Source organism: Gigantopelta aegis, chromosome 10 (assembly GCF_016097555.1).
Source record: "Gigantopelta aegis isolate Gae_Host chromosome 10, Gae_host_genome, whole genome shotgun sequence".
NCBI lineage: Eukaryota > Metazoa > Mollusca > Gastropoda > Neomphalida > Peltospiridae > Gigantopelta > Gigantopelta aegis.
The window spans coordinates 64,790,923-64,812,328 of NC_054708.1; the positions used below are offsets into that span (position 1 = coordinate 64,790,923).

General features: G+C 38.8%; 2 protein-coding genes across 2 annotated transcripts in view; one reads left to right on the top strand and one right to left on the bottom strand.

The window, feature by feature from the left end:
- The window catches only part of LOC121383310 (histone-lysine N-methyltransferase SMYD3-like), a 39,440-nt gene that overhangs the window by 9,861 nt on the left and 8,173 nt on the right, over positions 1-21,406 (top strand). The window contains exons 6-8 of the mRNA XM_041513259.1: positions 5,172-5,239; positions 5,498-5,606; positions 7,793-7,903. Of these exons, the coding sequence (XP_041369193.1) occupies positions 5,172-5,239; positions 5,498-5,606; positions 7,793-7,903 (288 nt within the window). The remainder of the gene's footprint in view (positions 1-5,171; positions 5,240-5,497; positions 5,607-7,792; positions 7,904-21,406) is intronic.
- LOC121383309 (tripartite motif-containing protein 2-like) lies at positions 16,356-19,587 on the bottom strand. Its single transcript, XM_041513258.1, has one exon. The coding sequence runs from the start codon at positions 18,576-18,578 to the stop codon at positions 16,389-16,391; it is 2,190 nt and encodes a 729-aa protein (XP_041369192.1). The 5' UTR covers positions 18,579-19,587; the 3' UTR covers positions 16,356-16,388.

The window sequence follows — 21,406 nt, forward strand, 5'->3', positions numbered from 1 at the left end:
CAATCATGCGCTTAAGACATTTATCCACAAGAAGATGACCACGGAATGATCTCTGGACTGATTTTCCTGTCAGTATATGCACCACAGCATTTTCACCATAAACAACTTCTAGAATGTTTTTAAAGTCCTGTGCCTTCCATCAGTGTACCAATTGCTCCAAGTACATTCATTAATGTATGAAAACTGCTGAGCCAACAGCACTTGGCCTAACAGCTTGAATAATTGACTGACCAATTGCTGCCACTTTTCTCCGAGTATCTTTTCCAACAAATAGCAAATCCAGCATCGTATGAAGAGTGTCTGGAATGAATTGCAAAGCAGAATCCAGTTTCAGCATATGACTATCAGGATACTGGTCAGTAACAGAAGCAACAGTAGTTTTTATGTCACTTTTGATAAGTCTTGCAGCAGTTTCAATTATTGCCCTCGTTTGAGATACCTCATCACCTTCCATTGCACTTTTGAAGTAAGACCGAAGTATTTGTGTAGTTTTCTCTCTCATAGTCACTAAGTCGTGAAGGCCGTCTCCTTCTGCTATGTATATGGAATGTCCATAGTGTTCCTTTAGTTTGTCCTTAAGGTAGTAATTTCCATATGGAAGAGAATCTTTACAGCATAAAAATGCTTTTCATTTTACACCTCAGGTCAGAAATTGTTAATTGTTCCTCATCATTAGCCTCTAAGTAGGAACACATCTTGAGAAAGGCTTGCTCCTGGTCTTCATCCTTGGGTCTTCCAGATTTTCTGCGCTTTGATCTTGTCCCAGTACTAAACTGCTGTGGAATGTCAAGCCCTGATCTAAAATTCCCACTACATGAATGGTGATACAAACAATATGCGGCATGCAAATCACCACCATAGTACTCGATCCGACCTTTTACAGTAAATGACCAATTATCAGAACGACTTTTGCAGCACTCCTATATTGTCTTAGCAAAAGAATCAGTCTTAACACTACTAGAATCTGAGCTACTCAATACAACCCTAGTTCCACAGAAAAGGCAGTCAGATTTGCTATTAAAAGGTCCAAAGGATACACGTGCACTTTTCTTGGTGGATGTGGATGATTCAGTTTTATTCTTATTTAAAGTATTTTGAATGTCATTTGTGTTAGTGTACCATTTACGACACTCTGAATGAATCTTATTACGAGCAGCCACAACAATATTGTCATCTCTTTTAACACTTGCAATATTGATTCCATCAGCACCCTTTTTACGGATTTGAACTACATCATCATTTTCATCATCAAATTTCTTTCTGCAGATGGGACACAGATCTTGTTGGATGTTATTTTCACTCATTTTTATATTCAGATATTCACCCAATACCTGAAAGACAAAGAAGTCTATATTAGAAATGTGTTATGGTTCAACCAGCACATTTCTGCTATTATAAATTATCCAGTGACTGAACACGAAATATAACCATGCCTGTAATCTCCATCTTATGGTCATATACACAATGTTAGGTTCCCTAAATGTGTTTGTTCATGTAAAGTTTATCTAGGTATAGCAACATGGTTCTACTGAAAAAGACAGCTGAAGTTGATGGAATAATGACATAAATGTTTAGAAAGTAGTGTATCTCAAAAAAGTTTTTGTAGCACCAGTTTTAAATGATAAATTATGGCACTTAATTGTTTTGTGAAAAATAGTGTTGTTATAAAGTGTAAAATTATGTAAAATTATAGAAAATTATCATGACAGAATTAAAGAGTATATTTTGTTAAAAAGAATGACTTTTTCTTACCTGTTTGTTGACAAAGCTCTTGTATGTCTGCCATTTTTATTGACATCTTCAGTACTATTAGTTAGACAACTAGTCTCTCTTACAAAAGTGAAAATAATACTCTAACTGGAAAATAAATAAAATGTTCAGAATTGTGATGATTCACAATATATCTCCATTTTCACTTTGAATATTTTGCTAAATATATATTTTGTTATTTATGCATGTTATTTTTTATTAATATTATTATGCTTATAAACAATAAAATCACAAATAGGTCGTACAATGACATTTGAATGTAGGAATAAGACAATTGGAGTATATGTTCTTCATTTATGTTATTGGGAAGCAAAAGGTAAATGTTACTTAGCCAATTACTAAGTAAATATGCATTTTCCCATATACTGCCAATGTATACATGTAGATTGGCAGCCATTTTGTTTCTCTATCGCCATTCAAATGAAATTATTTTTTAAATATTGGGTCTCTTCAATACCCTAATACATCTTAAGTTAGTAGTTTGCTTTTATCACCATATTCCCATGGGATTACATAAGCAACGCAAGGAAATGGTTGCTATTTCATCCATGAACTATCGTGGCCATTTTTAATTTTTTTAACTATTAAGTCACTGACGTAATGGAACGATTATGCAATTATGATATAGAATCATTACTTGCCAACCAAATGAGTTTTACTTATTTGTTAAACATTTGGCTGGTCTAAATAGTCATTTAAATTAATTTGATTTCATTTTACAGAGTGCGAAATCAAAAACGGCCATCTTGGATTTGATCCAGTTTTAACAGCTTGTTGGTAGTCCGATTTTGATAGATTTTTGATATGTTATTCCCAATGTCCCAGAGTACCAGAAACAATTAAAAAACCTTTTGTAACAATTTTTGGTGGGTTAAGGTGTTTTTTCTCACATATTGACTACTAATACTCACATATTGACTACTAATACTCACATATTGACTACTAATAGTTACTTCAACACATACATTTGTAGCTACAGGGCTTGAACTTAACGACAGTACCGACAGCAATTGCTGTTGTTGAGATATAATTTGCCGTGGGTTGGGAGTGTCACCGTTGGCAATGTTGTGCCACTTGATAAAAATTACTGCTGTTGGTAAAACTACTCAACCACAGCAAAATGAATATATCTGGTGTACATTATCTGCCAGTATTTAACATTTGTACATTTTCAGTCATATTTGTTTGCTGCAAAAATAACCATTTAAAAAATTGCCAGAGGCAAGCTCAAAATTGCCATTGGTGAACCGTTTCACCCATGGCAATTTAAAAAAAAAAATGCTGTGGGTGACAAATTCTTAAGCCCTGTAGCTGAGAGAAAGTTCAAAAGTTTAATTTGTTTTACCGACACTATTAGAGCACATTGATTTATAATCATCGGTTGTTGGATGTCAATATTAGGTCACTTTTAAAACCTAGTCTTAGAAGAAACCCACTACATTTTTCCATCAGCAGCAAGGGATCTTTTATTATTTATATGCATTTTCACACAGACAGGACAGCACCTACCTTGGCTTTTGATATACCAGTCATGAGAATTAGTCCAAGGAGGTGATTCGATCCTATGATGCGAGTGGTCACTGACTGGGCTTACTCGTCCCTGTAAGGGCATCTGTGCAGATGGCTGTTTTTCTGATTTGTTTCATGTTCCTTTTTGGATTATGTTTGTCCTTGCTAATCTTATTTTATGGCACTTGTGTGTGATACGGTCCAGGATCATATTGTATATTTCTTATCATGTTTCCAGCACCTAATAAAGTTGCATAGCTGTGAACATCCCTCGATATAAGTTGTAGTCAGCATAAGTGATTAATAGGTAACTTGGTAAATAGGTTTCCGATCAGAATGGATCTTACTAAATGCCGGATGAATGGATCATACTAATGGATCGAACTAAACTTCAATATGTTCGGTCAGTAAATTTCAATGCATTTAGGTGTTTAAAGTGAAATCCAGTGAGATGTTAATGCATTTAACATGGTGTCAGTAAGAAATTTTAGCACAATAAGAAATACGATAAACTTAGTTAGAAACATGTTATTTCATTTGAGTGTTATTCTTTACAGAAAGCTCCATAGCCAGTGAAAATTCTGAAAACCAAGCATTATGAACAAAAACATGATTATATTAAAACCTGATCTGTTGTTTGTGACTTATTTTGAGAGAGGATGAACTTGTTTGATTCCGTGTATCATTAGACCCCTACTGGTCCAACCAGAGGCGAGCATAGGTTTCATCTCCATCCTTCTGTCTGTCCATTCATCCATCCGTCCCACATGTAGATTTTTTAATGTTTTTTTCACAATACCTCGAGATATTGAGATGAATTTTTGTGTACAGCTTTATCATGTACTGTTACAGGTCCAATTTGACTTTCATAGTGACTACCTATGTTTGACAGATATGAACATTTGCTTTCCTGGCTTTTTTAGTAGTGCCTGAAGACATAGAGATGACATTTTGTATATAGCTTTACCATGTACTGTTACAGATCAAGTTTAACATTCATAGCGATTGACCCATTTTTCACAGAGTTTTGGCTCTTCAATTTAGAAGATACGAAGACGTTTCAAACTGCTATATGTGTAGTTATGGCCCTTGAACTTAGGAGAGAAGAAAATTTGTTTGACATGCATTGCTTTAGTAGTACTCTCAGAATGTTTGTTTTACTTGTCACTGATAATGTTTCATATCTGTATTCAAGATTACTGAGGGGCAGGATGTAACCCAGTGGTAAAGCGTTCGCTTGATGCACGATCGGTCTAGGATCGATCCCGGTCAGCGGATCCATTGGGCTATTTCTCATTCCAGCCAGTGCTCCACAACTGGTGTAACAAAGGTAACAAAGGCTATGGTATGTGCTATCCTGTCCTCACTGCTAAATGAAAAGAGTAAACCCATGAAGTGGTGACAGCGGGTTTCCTCTCTCAATATCTGTGTGGTCCTTAACCATATGTCAAACGCCATATAACCGTAAATAAAATGTGTTGAAAGAAAGAAATGTTTTATTTAACAACACACTAAACACATTTTATTGATGGTTATATGGCAACAAGTATATGGTTAAAGACCGCTCAGATATTGAGAGGGAAACCTGCTGTCGCCACTTCATGGGCTACTCTTTTCAATTAGCAGGAAGAGATCTTTTATATGCACCATCCCATAGACAGGGTAGTACATACCATAGCCTTTGATATACCAGTCATGATAAAGTGGCTGGAACAAGAAATAGCCCAATCGGCCCGTCGACAGGGATCAATCCCACACCAACCGTGCATCGAGCGAGTGCCTTACCACTGGGCTACGTCTCATCCCTAAAATGTGTTGAGTGTGTTGTTAAATAAAACATTTCCTTCCTTCAAGATTACTGCCCCTGATCTTGTATCTTCTTTCAATTTCAGATGACCATAAACAGTTTCTCGATCTGTGATGCTGAGATGCAGGCGATAGGCACTGGAATCTATCTCAGGTTTGCGTTACAACATTTGAAGTAATTCTGCATAATGTTAATCCTTGTATGTTTTTTATGAACATTCATCTTGTGTACCATGCGTAATATGTTTAAACATTAAATCAATGTGTTACATTTTAATAACATTTTGTACCTGTCTTTTTCTATTATGTTCTAAGAACAGTCATATTTGTCACGTGGAAAATGATGTTGAATATTGCAGTCCACTGAAACTGATGACTATCAATAAGAGATGTGTTTTAAAATGTGTTTCAGTCCCTCCCTTCTTGATCACAGTTGCCAGCCAAATGCTGTCGCTACGTTTACTGGGAAAACAATTTCTATTCGAGCCGTCAGTGACATTGAGGAGACTGAACCTTCCAAGGTTTGTTCTGATCAATATATACTCTTCAAAAAAAGTAGGGGAACCTGAAATATTAATGTTAATATCAACTATTAGACCGAACATATGTTTTGACCACAGACATCCTAGTAAAGAACATTCAGGTCTGTTTATCAACCCACCGAAACACATTCCATAGTTTGCACGTGCAACACGCAGTTGCCCTGTACTCGTGCATGGGGTGTCATTCTCGATTTTGACAATTTCCAGGAAGGTCCTTTAATCACTGTAGAACATTATTTCTGTCAATCTTTTTCATTCTGTTGATCATACAGTTGTTATTGTTTTATTTTTAGTCATTTTTATTGTTTGAATTTGCGATTTACTGATAAAAAAATGTCTACTTTCAAATTTCACTTCTGACCCCAATCATCCTTCAAGATCTTTGGTGGTCATAAAACCTACTGTAATACTGAACTACTGGTTGTAATGTTTGCCCAATTCATTCACTATTATCATATAACCATTCCCCACAGGTAATATACCTTACAATTTTGGCAATTGTAAATTCTTATTAGAGTTCCCCTACTTTTTTTGAAGAGTATATAATAAGACAAACAGGTTTAGCAGTTTGGTACAATTTCATTGTATTTTAACCCCCAGGCTACATTCAATGACGTGACAGTTACGCATTCCAATTTGCATTGAAAATCTCCTGTTACTTATTAGGCTTAAAGTGAAGAAGCATTCTTGACGTTGTCTCAGATATTTTTGACAATGCTGTTGATGTTAGTATTTTTTTTATTCGTTGCTTGTTTGTTGAAAAATATACACCAACTTTTATTGCAGTCAGTGTTTTGTATATTTTCTCAACAACTAGTTAAAACATTTTGGGCAAATAATACATTTTGTAACCAAAGTACCCATATTTAGGTTAAACTGTATTAGTGAAATTTGTGCTTTAAATCAACTCATAAAATTGGATAAACTGGTACTTTGTCTTATACTGTTGAGCAGACATAATTAGAGAAGACCTGGAAAAAAAAAAATGTTTTATTTAACGACGCACTCAACACATTTTATTTACGGTTATATGGTGTCAGACATATGGTTAAGGACAACACAGATTTTAAGAGGAAACCCGCTGTCGCCACTACATGGGCTACTCTTTTGGATTAGCAGCAAGGGAACTTTTATTTGCACTTCCCACAGGCAGGATAGCACAAACCATGGCCTTTGTTGAACCAGATATGGATCACTGGTCGGTGCAAGTGGTTTACACCTACCCATTGAGCCTTGAGGAGCACTCACTCAGGGTTTGGAGTCGGTATCTGGATTAAAAATCCCATGCCTCGACTGGGATCCGAACCCAGTACCTACCAGCCTGTAGACCGATGGCCTAACCACTACACCACCGAGGCCGGTAGACCTGAAAAAAGACTAATTGTTCACTGTAATTTCAGAAGATCATAAAACATCTCCTTGACTCCTATTAATTTAATCAGCTTCACTTTTATCAGCTATGTTTTTCTTTTTTCACTACCAGTATAATATCATTTTAATTTTTTTTTTTTTTTTTAAACCATTATCTTAAGTTACTATATTTCTGTCAGCCTTAAAACAATGTTTCTCTTTAACCTAACTAGCTTGTCAAATGCCTCATTTCTAATAATTTCAAAGCGACTTTTTTAAAAGCCATTTCTTTCTGTTTTTACCACAGCATAACTTTAAATAATAAGAAAAATGAAAGCACAAATCCTGAGTAACCCACTACTAATATGATATAGGCCAGGTAACAGAAAAGAACAGACATATCGCAAAATGTCTGAATGCTTTAAGTTGTCTTAATAAATACATTTCAGACAATAATTATGACCTACCAGAAGCAGTAACAGAGAAAGGCTGCCTGATACATGTGTTTAGTTAAGAATTGTCTGTTATTTCTTTTACATTCATTGGGGTATGAACAAAAATGAAATCATCCTCAAACTGTGAATCAGTGAAGCCATTCTCACATAAGTTTGCAGATGAATTTTTTTTTTCTTACTCCGATGAATGTAAAAGACATAACAGACAATACTTGTAATTAAATTTTAATCATACTTGCTAATAATAACACTAAAAGTTCATTCTTTATTGTGAAATATGTTTAGTAATTTTTATTATGTCTGAACCAATGGGATAACGTTGTATTGTAATGAATGTAACCGAAATTTAATTATTTACAGGTGTTTCTCAGTTACATTGACCAGCTTGCTCCAAGCACAGACAGGAGAAGACAACTAGAAGAGCAGTATTATTTCACTTGTCAATGTTGTCGGTGTCTAGATTCAAATTTAGTAAGTCTGTTGTAAATAACTTATTTTGATATTTTGATGCGTATATTAAATGTTTGTTTCTTAAAAACTCAAAAGAGTGAAAAGTCATACCTCTCAAAATGTTGAGGAGGACTGGTGTTATAGGTGGTGGAAGGGGAGAAATCACACTCTCAAAATGTTGAGGAGGACTGGTGTTATAGGTGGTGGAAGGGCAGAAATCACACTCTCAAAATGTTGAGGAGGACTGGTGTTATAGGTGGTGGAAGGGGAGAAATCACACTCAAAATGTTGAGGAGGACTGGTGTTATAAGTGGTGGAAGGGCAGAAATCACTCTCAAAATGTTGAGGAGGACTGGTGTTATAGGTGGTGGAAGGGCAGAAATCACACTCAAAATGTTGAGGAGGACTGGTGTTATAGGTGGTGGAAGGGGAGAAATCACACTCTCAAAATGTTGAGGAGGACTGGTGTTATAGGTGGTGGAAGGGGAGAAATCACACTCTCAAAATGTTGAGGAGGACTGGTGTTATAAGTGGTGGAAGGGCAGAAATCACTCTCAAAATGTTGAGGAGGACTGGTGTTATAGGTGGTGGAAGGGCAGAAATCACACTCAAAATGTTGAGGAGGACTGGTGTTATAGGTGGTGGAAGGGGAGAAATCACACTCTCAAAATGTTGAGGAGGACTGGTGTTATAGGTGGTGGAAGGGGAGAAATCACTCTCAAAATGTTGAGGAGGACTGGTGTTATAGGTGGTGGAAGGGGAGAAATCACACTCAAAATGTTGAGGAGGACTGGTGTTATAGGTGGTGGAAGGGGAGAAATCACACTTTCAAAATGTTGAGGAGGACTGGTGTTATAGGTGGTGGAAGGGGAGAAATCACACTCTCAAAATGTTGAGGAGGACTGGTGTTATAGGTGGTGGAAGGGGAGAAATCACACTCTCAAAATGTTGAGGAGGACTGGTGTTATAGGTGGTGGAAGGGGAGAAATCACTCTCAAAATGTTGAGGAGGACTGGTGTTATAGGTGGTGGAAGGGGAGAAATCACACTCAAAATGTTGAGGAGGACTGGTGTTATAGGTGGTGGAAGGGGAGAAATCACACTCTCAAAATGTTGAGGAGGACTGGTGTTATAGGTGGTGGAAGGGCAGAAATCACTCTCAAAATGTTGAGGAGGACTGGTGTTATAGGTGGTGGGGCAGAAATCACACTCAAAATGTTGAGGAGGACTGGTGTTATAGGTGGTGGAAGGGGAGAAATCACACTCTCAAAATGTTGAGGAGGACTGGTGTTATAAGTGGTGGAAGGGCAGAAATCACTCTCAAAATGTTGAGGAGGACTGGTGTTATAGGTGGTGGAAGGGCAGAAATCACACTCAAAATGTTGAGGAGGACTGGTGTTATAGGTGGTGGAAGGGGAGAAATCACACTCTCAAAATGTTGAGGAGGACTGGTGTTATAAGTGGTGGAAGGGCAGAAATCACTCTCAAAATGTTGAGGAGGACTGGTGTTATAGGTGGTGGAAGGGGAGAAATCACACTCTCAAAATGTTGAGGAGGACTGGTGTTATAGGTGGTGGAAGGGCAGAAATCACACTCTCAAAATGTTGAGGAGGACTGGTGTTATAGGTGGTGGAAGGGGAGAAATCACTCTCAAAATGTTGAGGAGGACTGGTGTTATAGGTGGTGGAAGGGCAGAAATCACACTCAAAATGTTGAGGAGGACTGGTGTTATAGGTGGTGGAAGGGGAGAAATCACACTCTCAAAATGTTGAGGAGGACTGGTGTTATAGGTGGTGGAAGGGGAGAAATCACACTCTCAAAATGTTGAGGAGGACTGGTGTTATAGGTGGTGGAAGGGGAGAAATCACACTCAAAATGTTGAGGAGGACTGGTGTTATAGGTGGTGGAAGGGGAGAAATCACACTCAAAATGTTGAGGAGGACTGGTGTTATAGGTGGTGGAAGGGGAGAAATCACACTCAAAATGTTGAGGAGGACTGGTGTTATAAGTGGTGGAAGGGCAGAAATCACTCTCAAAATGTTGAGGAGGACTGGTGTTATAGGTGGTGGAAGGGCAGAAATCACACTCAAAATGTTGAGGAGGACTGGTGTTATAGGTGGTGGAAGGGGAGAAATCACACTCTCAAATGTTGAGGAGGACTGGTGTTATAAGTGGTGGAAGGGCAGAAATCACTCTCAAAATGTTGAGGAGGACTGGTGTTATAGGTGGTGGAAGGGCAGAAATCACACTCAAAATGTTGAGGAGGACTGGTGTTATAGGTGGTGGAAGGGGAGAAATCACACTCTCAAAATGTTGAGGAGGACTGGTGTTATAGGTGGTGGAAGGGGAGAAATCACACTCTCAAAATGTTGAGGAGGACTGGTGTTATAAGTGGTGGAAGGGGAGAAATCACACTCAAAATGTTGAGGAGGACTGGTGTTATAGGTGGTGAAAGGGGAGAAATCACACTCTCAAAATGTTGAGGAGGACTGGTGTTATAGGTGGTGGAAGGGCAGAAATCACACTCAAAATGTTGAGGAGGACTGGTGTTATAGGTGGTGGAAGGGGAGAAATCACACTCTCAAAATGTTGAGGAGGACTGGTGTTATAGGTGGTGGAAGGGCAGAAATCACACTCAAAATGTTGAGGAGGACTGGTGTTATAGGTGGTGGAAGGGGAGAAATCACACTCTCAAAATGTTGAGGAGGACTGGTGTTATAGGTGGTGGAAGGGCAGAAATCACACTCAAAATGTTGAGGAGGACTGGTGTTATAGGTGGTGGAAGGGGAGAAATCACACTCAAAATGTTGAGGAGGACTGGTGTTATAGGTGGTGGAAGGGGAGAAATCACACTCAAAATGTTGAGGAGGACTGGTGTTATAGGTGGTGGAAGGGGAGAAATCACACTCTCAAAATGTTGAGGAGGACTGGTGTTATAGGTGGTGGAAGGGGAGAAATCACACTCTCAAAATGTTGAGGAGGACTGGTGTTATAGGTGGTGGAAGGGCAGAAATCACACTCAAAATGTTGAGGAGGACTGGTGTTATAGGTGGTGGAAGGGGAGAAATCACACTCAAAATGTTGAGGAGGACTGGTGTTATAGGTGGTGGAAGGGGAGAAATCACACTCAAAATGTTGAGGAGGACTGGTGTTATAGGTGGTGGAAGGGAGAAATCACACTCAAAATGTTGAGGAGGACTGGTGTTATAGGTGGTGGAAGGGGAGAAATCACACTCAAAATGTTGAGGAGGACTGGTGTTATAGGTGGTGGAAGGGGAGAAATCACACTCAAAATGTTGAGGAGGACTGGTGTTATAGGTGGTGGAAGGGGAGAAATCACACTCAAAATGTTGAGGAGGACTGGTGTTATAGGTGGTGGAAGGGGAGAAATCACACTCAAAATGTTGAGGAGGACTGGTGTTATAGGTGGTGGAAGGGCAGAAATCACACTCTCAAAATGTTGAGGAGGACTGGTGTTATAGGTGGTGGAAGGGGAGAAATCACACTCAAAATGTTGAGGAGGACTGGTGTTATAGGTGGTGGAAGGGGAGAAATCACACTCAAAATGTTGAGGAGGACTGGTGTTTATAGGTGGTGGAAGGGGAGAAATCACACTCAAAATGTTGAGGAGGACTGGTGTTATAGGTGGTGGAAGGGGAGAAATCACACTCTCAAAATGTTGAGGAGGACTGGTGTTATAGGTGGTGGAAGGGCAGAAATCACACTCAAAATGTTGAGGAGGACTGGTGTTATAAGTGGTGGAAGGGCAGAAATCACTCTCAAAATGTTGAGGAGGACTGGTGTTATAGGTGGTGGAAGGGGAGAAATCACACTCAAAATGTTGAGGAGGACTGGTGTTATAGGTGGTGGAAGGGGAGAAATCACACTCTCAAAATGTTGAGGAGGACTGGTGTTATAGGTGGTGGAAGGGGAGAAATCACACTCAAAATGTTGAGGAGGACTGGTGTTATAGGTGGTGGAAGGGGAGAAATCACACTCAAAATGTTGAGGAGGACTGGTGTTATAGGTGGTGGAAGGGGAGAAATCACACTCAAAATGTTGAGGAGGACTGGTGTTATAGGTGGTGGAAGGGGAGAAATCACACTCTCAAAATGTTGAGGAGGACTGGTGTTATAGGTGGTGGAAGGGGAGAAATCACACTCTCAAAATGTTGAGGAGGACTGGTGTTATAGGTGGTGGAAGGGGAGAAATCACACTCAAAATGTTGAGGAGGACTGGAGTTATAGGTGGTGGAAGGGGAGAAATCACACTCAAAATGTTGAGGAGGACTGGTGTTATAGGTGGTGGAAGGGGAGAAATCACACTCCAAAATAGGATTAGGGGTCTTTAGTAATATTGATTTATAACTACCCGGTATACATATGTAGTTTCTTGGATTTAATGTAATTTATTTCTTATTTTCAAAACAAACAAACTAATAATAATAATTTAAAAAATCAAACTATAGTCTTACAAAAGTAAATATTCTTAATGCTATATCATAAATTATTTATGTTACATTCTAAATCTATTCAGTCTTAATTATTATTAAGTTATCCATTGACTGTTCTATTATAACAGAAGTGCGGTTTGTTCAGATGTGGGATGCTGTGTTTCACAGCCCACAGACTGAATTGATGTGAATGCAAGGGAGCACTAGTGCTCATGACACTAAAAAATGCAAACATTTGGAGATTAATTAACTGTTCATAATTTCAACTATTTATTCAGGGCTCGAACATAACAGTGGCACAAGCGGCAATTGCCCTCATTGAGATATAAATTGCTGTAGGTAGATAGCATCACTGACGACACTTTTGTGCCATCGGTAAAGCTCCTCAACAATGGCAAAATATATACACCTGGTGTACATGAACTGCCAATATTTAACATTTGCACATTTGAAATATACTCTTCAAAAAAAGAAACGCAAAAGGGTACAAATGGGTTATAACTCCGATTTTATGTTTCCTACCGGTTCATGCTTTGTGAATATAAGGTCATTGCATGTCCCAAACACATTCCCACGGTTACATTCGATAAAACGCAGCTACTGTACAATAAAGTTCCAAAATGTGAATATTTGCAAAAACGCAGCCACGTGCAAACCATGTCACCACTGCACGTGCGTTGTCTGCACGTGCAACATGAACACCGACAGTATAAAAGTGCAGGGTGTTCGCTTGCCTGGCCTCTGTATCTGGCCGACAGTTGACAATCCAGGACATGCCACGTCTCAGTGAACCGCAGAGAAACAATGCCATCGGCCGACTAGACGCAGGCGAATCCAGAACGGCCGTTGCCAGGGCATTCCATGTTTCCCCAAGCACCATCTCCAGACTGTGGGACCATTACCAGCAACATGGATCAACACGTGACCTCCCTAGATCCGGTCGACCACGGGTCACTACCCCCGGGCAGGACCGCTACATCCGGGTACGCCACCTTCGGGAACGATTGACTACTGCCACCTCCACAGCCGCAGCAATACCAGGCTTGTGCAGGATATCCGACCAGACCGTACGGAACCGCCTACGTGAGGTAGGAATTTGTGCCAGACGTCCAGTTCGAGGTGTCATCTTAACACCACAACACCGTCGACTCTGACTGCAGTGGCCCAGATTCATCGACAATGGCCTCAACTGCGATGAAGACAGGTGTGGTTCATTGACGAGTCCCGATTTCTGCTCCGACGTCATGATGGAAGATGTCGCGTGTATAGGCGTCGTGGTGAACGTTATGCGGCAAACTGCGTGCAGGAAGTGGACAGATTCGGCGGGGGTAATGTCATGGTGTGGGCAGCCATCTCACACACTGGCAGAACTGACCTGGTCCACGTGCAGGGCAACCTGAATGCACAGGGCTACATTGACCAGATCCTCCGGCCACACATCGTTCCAGTTATGGCCAACGCCAACGCAGTGTTCCAACATGACAACGCCAGGCCTCACACAGCACGTCTCACAGCGGCTTTCCTACAGAACAACAACATTAATGTCCTTCCTTGGCCATCGATATCACCGGATTTGAACCCAATTGAGCATCTATGGGACGAGTTGGACCGACGCCTCCGACAGCGACAACCACAGCCCCAGACCCTGCCCGAGCTGGCAGCAGCCTTGCAGGCCGAGTGGGCCACCATCCCCCGGGACGTCATCCGTACTCTGGTTGCTTCAATGGGCAGGGGTGCCAGGCAGTTGTCAACACACGCGGAGGCCACACCCGGTATTGACTCCAGATGACCTTGACCTTGGTGGTGTGTCCTATCACTTACTCACAATGGACTAGAGTGAATTGTGAACAATCCTGCAACATTTGGTAATTATCGGACTCACCATTCCATAATTAAATCAATTCTCCAAATGTTACGACAATGTGGTTTTGCGTTTCTTCTTTTGAAGAGTATATGTCATGTTTATTTGCTGCATTGCTGCAAATGTCACTTGCTCAAAATTGCCGTCAGTGGGCTGTTTCACTCAAGGCATATCTTTACAAAATTGCCATGGGAGACAAATTCATAAGTTTGAGCTCTGTTTACTCCTCTTGTCTTTTCTTCTTTTTTCCTGTTTTTTCTCTTTACTTTTTTATTATTATCATTTCCGTCTTCTTCATTGACAAATATGTTGGGGGGTTTTAATGTAGGAAGAGGCCTTAATGTTGACATTAGTCTGATGGCCAGACCCAAACATTTGTATTTGATTTGCGGAGATAAATATTGTGAAACCAAAAATACTAATCTGATGTATTCAGTGGGCGGGATGTAGCCCAGTGATAAAGCACTCGCTTGATTTGCGGTCAGTCTGGGATCGATCCCCATTGGTGGGCCCATTCGGCTATTTTTTGTCTCAGCCAGTGCACCACGACTGGTATATCAAAGGCTGTGGTATGTGCTATCCTATCTGTGGGATGGTGCATATAAAAGATCCCTTGCTGCTAATTAAAAATAGCCCATGAAGTGACAACAGCAGGGCTCGTGCTTATAAACCGTAAAGACTAGACTTTAATAAAGTCCAGACTTTAATGTAATGCTATTTGAATGGCGTTGCCATGACGTTAAAGTCTGGACTTTATTAAAGTCTAGACTTTAAGGTTTATAAGCACACCCATGTCTTGCATGGGCTATGATGTCATTGAATTTAACATGGGGAGTATTACGGCATTGGCAATATATGACGTTATATCAATGTGAGATGGTTAGTTTTAGATTGATATTTTGTTATTAAAACCTTCATCATAAAAGCTATTTTGTCAATTTGTAGTGTTAAATTCTATTTAATACATGAAACAGATGCGACAAATATGATAGTGTAGTTTATTTATGATAAAATGATTAAATAAAGAAGTTATTTTTTTAGCCATCTTTGTTTTTTCGTGTAAAATAATGGTTTATATATCGAATGAATGTGACAAAAAGACTCCATCATATGCAGTCACGTGGGATAGAAAAAGTGCACCCTCAGTGGTGGAAATTTCGATCCTAGGACTCGGTGAGCCTCATCCCGGATCAAACTTTCGTCACCTTGGGTATACTTGTTCTATCCCACATGACCGCATATGATGGAGTCTATTATTCCTCACCTTTGGGGGTGGGGCGTAGCCCAGTGGTAAAGTGCTCGCTCGATGCACAGTCAGTCTGGGATCGATTCCCATCGGTGGGCCCATTGGGCTATTTCTCTTTCCAGCCAGTGCACCACAACTGGTATATCAAAGGTTGTAGTATGTACCACCCTGTCTGTGGGATGGTACATATAAAAGGACCCTTGCTGCTAATCGAAAAGAGTAACCCATGCAGTGGTGACAGCAGGTTTCCTCTATCAAAATCTGTGTGGTCCGTAACCATATGTCTGATGCCATATAACCGTAAATACAATGTGTTGAGTGCATCATTAAAGAAAACATTTCTTTTTTTCTCCCTCACCTTTGATAGATTAGTCATGTTATCACCATAGACATATATCTTTAACGGAGGTTTTTATCTTGGTAACTAGAAAAAAACTGTTATCACCATCTAAGCTCCTAAGTTACCAGGGAAAGTATGGGGAAGTGCAAATATGCCCCATTTTAAAAATAATAAAAAAAATCTAGCATTTCAAATTCAATAGTATCCGTAAAAAATACTATATATTGAAAGTAGTTTATTACAAAATGAACCTGTTCAAAATTCATGCAAACGTACGATATACCATTCATATTAAAGTGTTTTAATTTTCAGACTGGATAGTTTCCAAGAAGTAAAAACCAATAAACAAAAGTCATTAATAAAAATAAAATGGCTTTCTTTATGAATGGGGTGGCTTTTATTATGGCAGCAATAGTGAAAATAATTTGAAGAAAGCCCATGTTTTGTAAAAACTAATTTAATCTTGTAATGTATGGATATTTTAGCAAAAAACCCCAAACAACCTTCCCCCAAACCACAAAACAACTATAATAAAAAAAAACCCACCAGGAAATGTATAACCAACCAAAATAAATGAATTCACAAATTATTTTAATGAGAAACGTTTTCATAATGTAGTCACTTTATAAATGCGGACTTCATTGAGATCCGGCATGGACACAGCTATCATTTCACCTCTGAAGCAGGCCAGTCCTGTAGGCCTCTGTAGGCCATGTGACCTCACTAGCAGTGTCTGCAGAAATTGTCCATCAGCAGAGAACACAACAACGCGGTCATTACCCGAGTCTGCAACAAAAACCCTCCCCAAATTATCCACCACCACAGCTTTCGGATATTTGAGTTGTCCATTCAGCGAGCCATAACCGCCAAACCTTTGTATAAAGTTTCCCGTTTTGTCGAACACTTTTATCGAATGGTTGCTGGAATCCGACACGTAAATGTTGTCTTGCTTGTCACAGTCTATGTAACCTGGGTTGTTGAAGGTCGTATCCGAGGACCCGTGGGCTCCAAACTGCTGTTCTAGGTGTCCCGTCTGAGACATTACGGTGACATTCTCAAATATCATGTCTGTGAAGACAAAGTTTCCAGACTGTGTTACTGCTAGACCGTATGGGAGAGTGGAAGCTGCTGGAATGAGAGTCTTCATGTGGACTCCGTCAGTACTGTACACTTTGATTGACTTTGTCAGTTCATCTGTCACGGCAATGTGGTCATCTGTCACCATGGTAACACATCGTGGAATGATCTCGCCGCTGGCAACAGTGTTCACGCTGCGACTGTCCGTGTCAAAAATCTGTAATCTCCTGTTGCCATTTTCAGCAACGATAAGCTTTCCTTCTGCTGTGAAACAGATATTGTATGGAAGACTCAGATCGCCAACAGAACGTCCAAATCCTCCAAATATGCTGACCAGTTGTGTAGAAAGCAGTGAGAAAATATCAGAATTAGATGCTGAGCTAGCACCAGTTATGTTATTTCTACTTCCATCCATATTGATAGTAAAAATATTTCTAGATGTGTTAGTGCTGGATGAATTAGTTTGGTTAATTTCAAATTGGCTTATCTGAGCATGCCCAGTCCCTCTTGGATTATTGTGGTGAATATCTGTATTGTCGTGGCTATGACTTGATTCTGTCAATTGTAGATCAGAATCTCGGACAGCTTCAGAATATTCTCTTGGTTCAAGCGTCTTGGATTTTTGTTTTAATTCTACTTTTTGACATTTACCAAATTTAAGATTGTGACCTGGGACGAATCTTAGAAAAGTTGTTACCTCTTGTGTCTTCCATCTGTCAGTTTGACTGGTACTGGCTTTCTCCACTTCACTGAGAAGCTGTGGGTACCGGTCCTGTAGCTCCTGGGTGTCCTCGTGCTGAAGGATACAGCCGATATGACTCTGTAACGTTTCGTAGGATACCAGGTGATCCTTACAGTCTTCTTTTATCTCAAACAGACGGTCACGTTTGTTGGCATATTCCAAGTCCAGTTCTTTCTGCACCTTTTTCTCCTCACTCGTTATCCTGTTTATGAGTTTTCTCGACTGTTTCTTTATTCCGAGGCACGATTCTTCATATATCTCTTTCAGCTGACCTTCAAGACAGGTAAGATGGAAAAGTGTACTTTGAGTTTTTCTTATCTGTGTCTCAAGATCAGACTGCTGTCTGTGCAGATTCTTCCGCCGTGATGAAAGGACACTGCTCAAGTTGGCAATGTTGTGGTCGTGATGACCTTGTAGAACACAGATAACACACACCATAGTGTCACAGGTCCTGCAAAAGAATCGTCCAGTCTCGTCTGCGTGACTGAGACATTTTTGTTCAGGACTGAATTTCTTCTTTGATAAAATAAACATGAAATGACCACAGAAAGCCGTGTTCGAGTTATGTTTACCCGCACATTTAAAACAGAAATATTTTTGACATTCGGCACAGAAGGATTCAGCTGGCTCGGAAGAGTTGTCATTCAGACAGATTCCACAGACGTCATCCTTTTTCCGATTAACAATGGACTCGAGAACGTCTTTGAACTTGACAAGTCTGAAGTCCTTGAGAAAGCCGTTGATTCCGTCAGGGGGAGATCGGATGGTTATGCGACAGGTGGGGCAGGGAAAGCTGGGGAAATACTGAAAGGGGGAACGCTTGGCTAGGGATGTTTGGATGTGAGTGTGCAGGCATGATCCGCAGAATGAATGGCAGCACGGCAGAATGCGAGTTTCAGACAGCTGACCCAGACAGATGGCGCATTGCAACAACTCCTGAATGAGGCTGCGTGATGTCTGGTCACAAGATGATGCCATTTCGTTTATTAATCATGTAGCAATATCTTTATTTGCTGATTATCAAATTCTTTCTTAAATGTTATTTGGTTGTTGTTGTTTTTTACAGTTTTTTCTGAGCAAATGTTTATTAGACTGTAAAATATTTTGGGCTATTTACAGGTTGTTGTTTTTTACCATTAAATTACACGTGATAATTTTTGGTAAATCCAATGTCTTTTTGATCTTCCTGGTGTGTCTCTAAATGCACATAAATGAAATGGAGAAGGGAGATAAATCAGGATCAAGGGTTATTGACTGGAATTAAACATTGTTTTTCTCTACAGTATTTTAAATAGTTGTTTTAATTCAAGTGTCCCACCTTTTATTGCCTTTGAATTCTACCTTTTGTATTTTTTCTCTTATTATCTACGATATCAACATCTTGTCTTCAACTCCACATATTTGTTCTTGTCTCTCCATCTGCAGCAGTTGTAACATTCAGTAAATCTAATATGTTCACTTTGAAGTGTTCTATGAAATCCTATATTGTCATCACAGATACATAATGAATTAATTATTATGCATGTATAATCTTCACCTACATGTATTTAAAAAAAGCCTAAATTTGACCCATTGTCATGTGACACTTCATGAAACATTCCTGTTAAAAATAGCCATAAAAATCATCATATTCCATGAAACAAATACTTGAGACACATTTTCATAAAGGTGTCACGGCATGTCACATATTTTGAACAAATACCTGTGACACGTGCATATCACATGAATTGGTCCACCACAATGTGCCACACCTTGTTACATCACATAACACCACGGTGGCTGGTCCACAAGAAGTTTCTTAATGCTGGTCTTCACACTAAGATGGACAGATGCACAAACGGACGGGGAATTAACTGTCTTATAACACTTGAACAGCACACGGAGTGGAACAACAATAAATTAATATAATTACAATGGTTTTAGTCAGGAAATATACTGTACTGAGTTTTTCATCATGGGCAACAGGTGTGTGGACTCCACCTCTTTTGGTATTGATCAAGTATGCATTTATGCAGCTGTTAGTTTTATATTGATTTATTACATTGTTTGGAGTTGGGACATTTTGTTCTATATATCCATGCAAGATGTTTTATTGAATGAATGATTGCACATATATTGTAGCCATATAACTGGACTTTGGGGAAATAAGAATGAAATGATTCTGTGTTATATTAAAGTAAAAAAAATAAATATTTAAAGCATTTCTAGTTACAAACATTCAATATTAAATCAAATGTGAATGTGTTTGATTTAGAACTTTTAGTGCTTTTAGCTGCAGATTCATTCAAGTAAGAATGTTATTGAGTTTTTTAATACAAAATTTGTCATATAATATAATAATAATAATAATAATAATAATAATTTTAAAAAATAAAATAACATTAAATAAAATAACATAAAATAAAAATAAAGTGAACTGAACTGAACTGAACTGAACTACTATTTCCAATTTTTTGAATATATAAAATGAAAAAATAAAATTTTACCCTTCACCCTCATTTTTATAAATACTGTTTCAATGTTAAGTTCAAATATTTTATTAGTTTTGGTAGTATTGGATTAATTAATTGATCCACTTTGATGGTTTTCACTGTTAAACTTTTTAGAAAACATTAAACAAATCACTTGAGATCTGTTATGCAGAAAATATTTCCTGTACTGAAGCAAATGTAGTCTCTCACAATGTGTTTCTGATGCATGTCATATATTTCAATATAATCTCAATATAATCTCTTTGAAGCTGTTACCTGGTGAGTAATAATCCATCAGGCGTTCCTAACAACACCTGTAGTCTTTTGTTAATCTCTTTCTAAGGAACAGCAGCTTTATGTTACAATTGATTAGAAATATAGTGAATGCAATTTTTACTAATATGTTTAGTAATTTGTATTATTAGTTCCTACAGCTAAACTATAAAAAAGCTAGACATGATCTTGAAATTATAGGCACAATCACTGCCACTTGTTGCTAAAAATCTGTTACATTTTTAATGAAATTTTCAAAAAATTTCACAAAATATTCTACTGGGTGCTATCATTCAAACCTGTCAACCGAATTCTAAAAGTTTTTATTTTGGGTTTACTAGTACATGAAGAGTTCAGGTGCAAAACGCGATATAAACCATTTTCTTTCTTTTCTTAGTTAAAGCCATTAATGTATGTCAGTAAGGGCTAATCGTAGGCCCGCTGATTTGCCGCAAAATGCGATTGATCCTTTTAAAATTATATTGGGTAAATCCCGTTTTTTTTTAATTATCAAAATGCGATATATGCCAATTTAAAATATCACTTTTACTGAAAATGAAAATGGATATATCGCATTTTGCGCCTAAACTCTTCACATGATTCTTAATCTTCAGTGGCTTTCATATTTGGAAATGGTGTTCACCAACAGATATTTTTCCAATCTAAATGTTCATTGCATGTATTTTTTACTCTATACAATCTCATGCCCATAAATGTGTTACACAGTGGCAAGATAAAAACCTGGTGACATATTAAAGAAACTTTAGTTATTATTTCAAATGGTTTTAAACTACTGCAGAAAATGTTGTAATAATACTTTAGATGGAGTTAGGTTACGGAATATACAGTGAACAATCAGTTCCTCAGTAAACAAGAATTTCCTGAAAACCAGTGTTTTTACAATCCCTTTTTAAATATGAGTACAGAACAAAAACTCTCTAAACCAGAGACCCCTTAAAACTGGACTTTTTACTTGGTCCTGTGGGTGTCTGGTTTAGAGGGTTTCACTGTATTATGATTTTGTTGTGTTACGTATACTAGTACTCCTTACCCACACTGGCA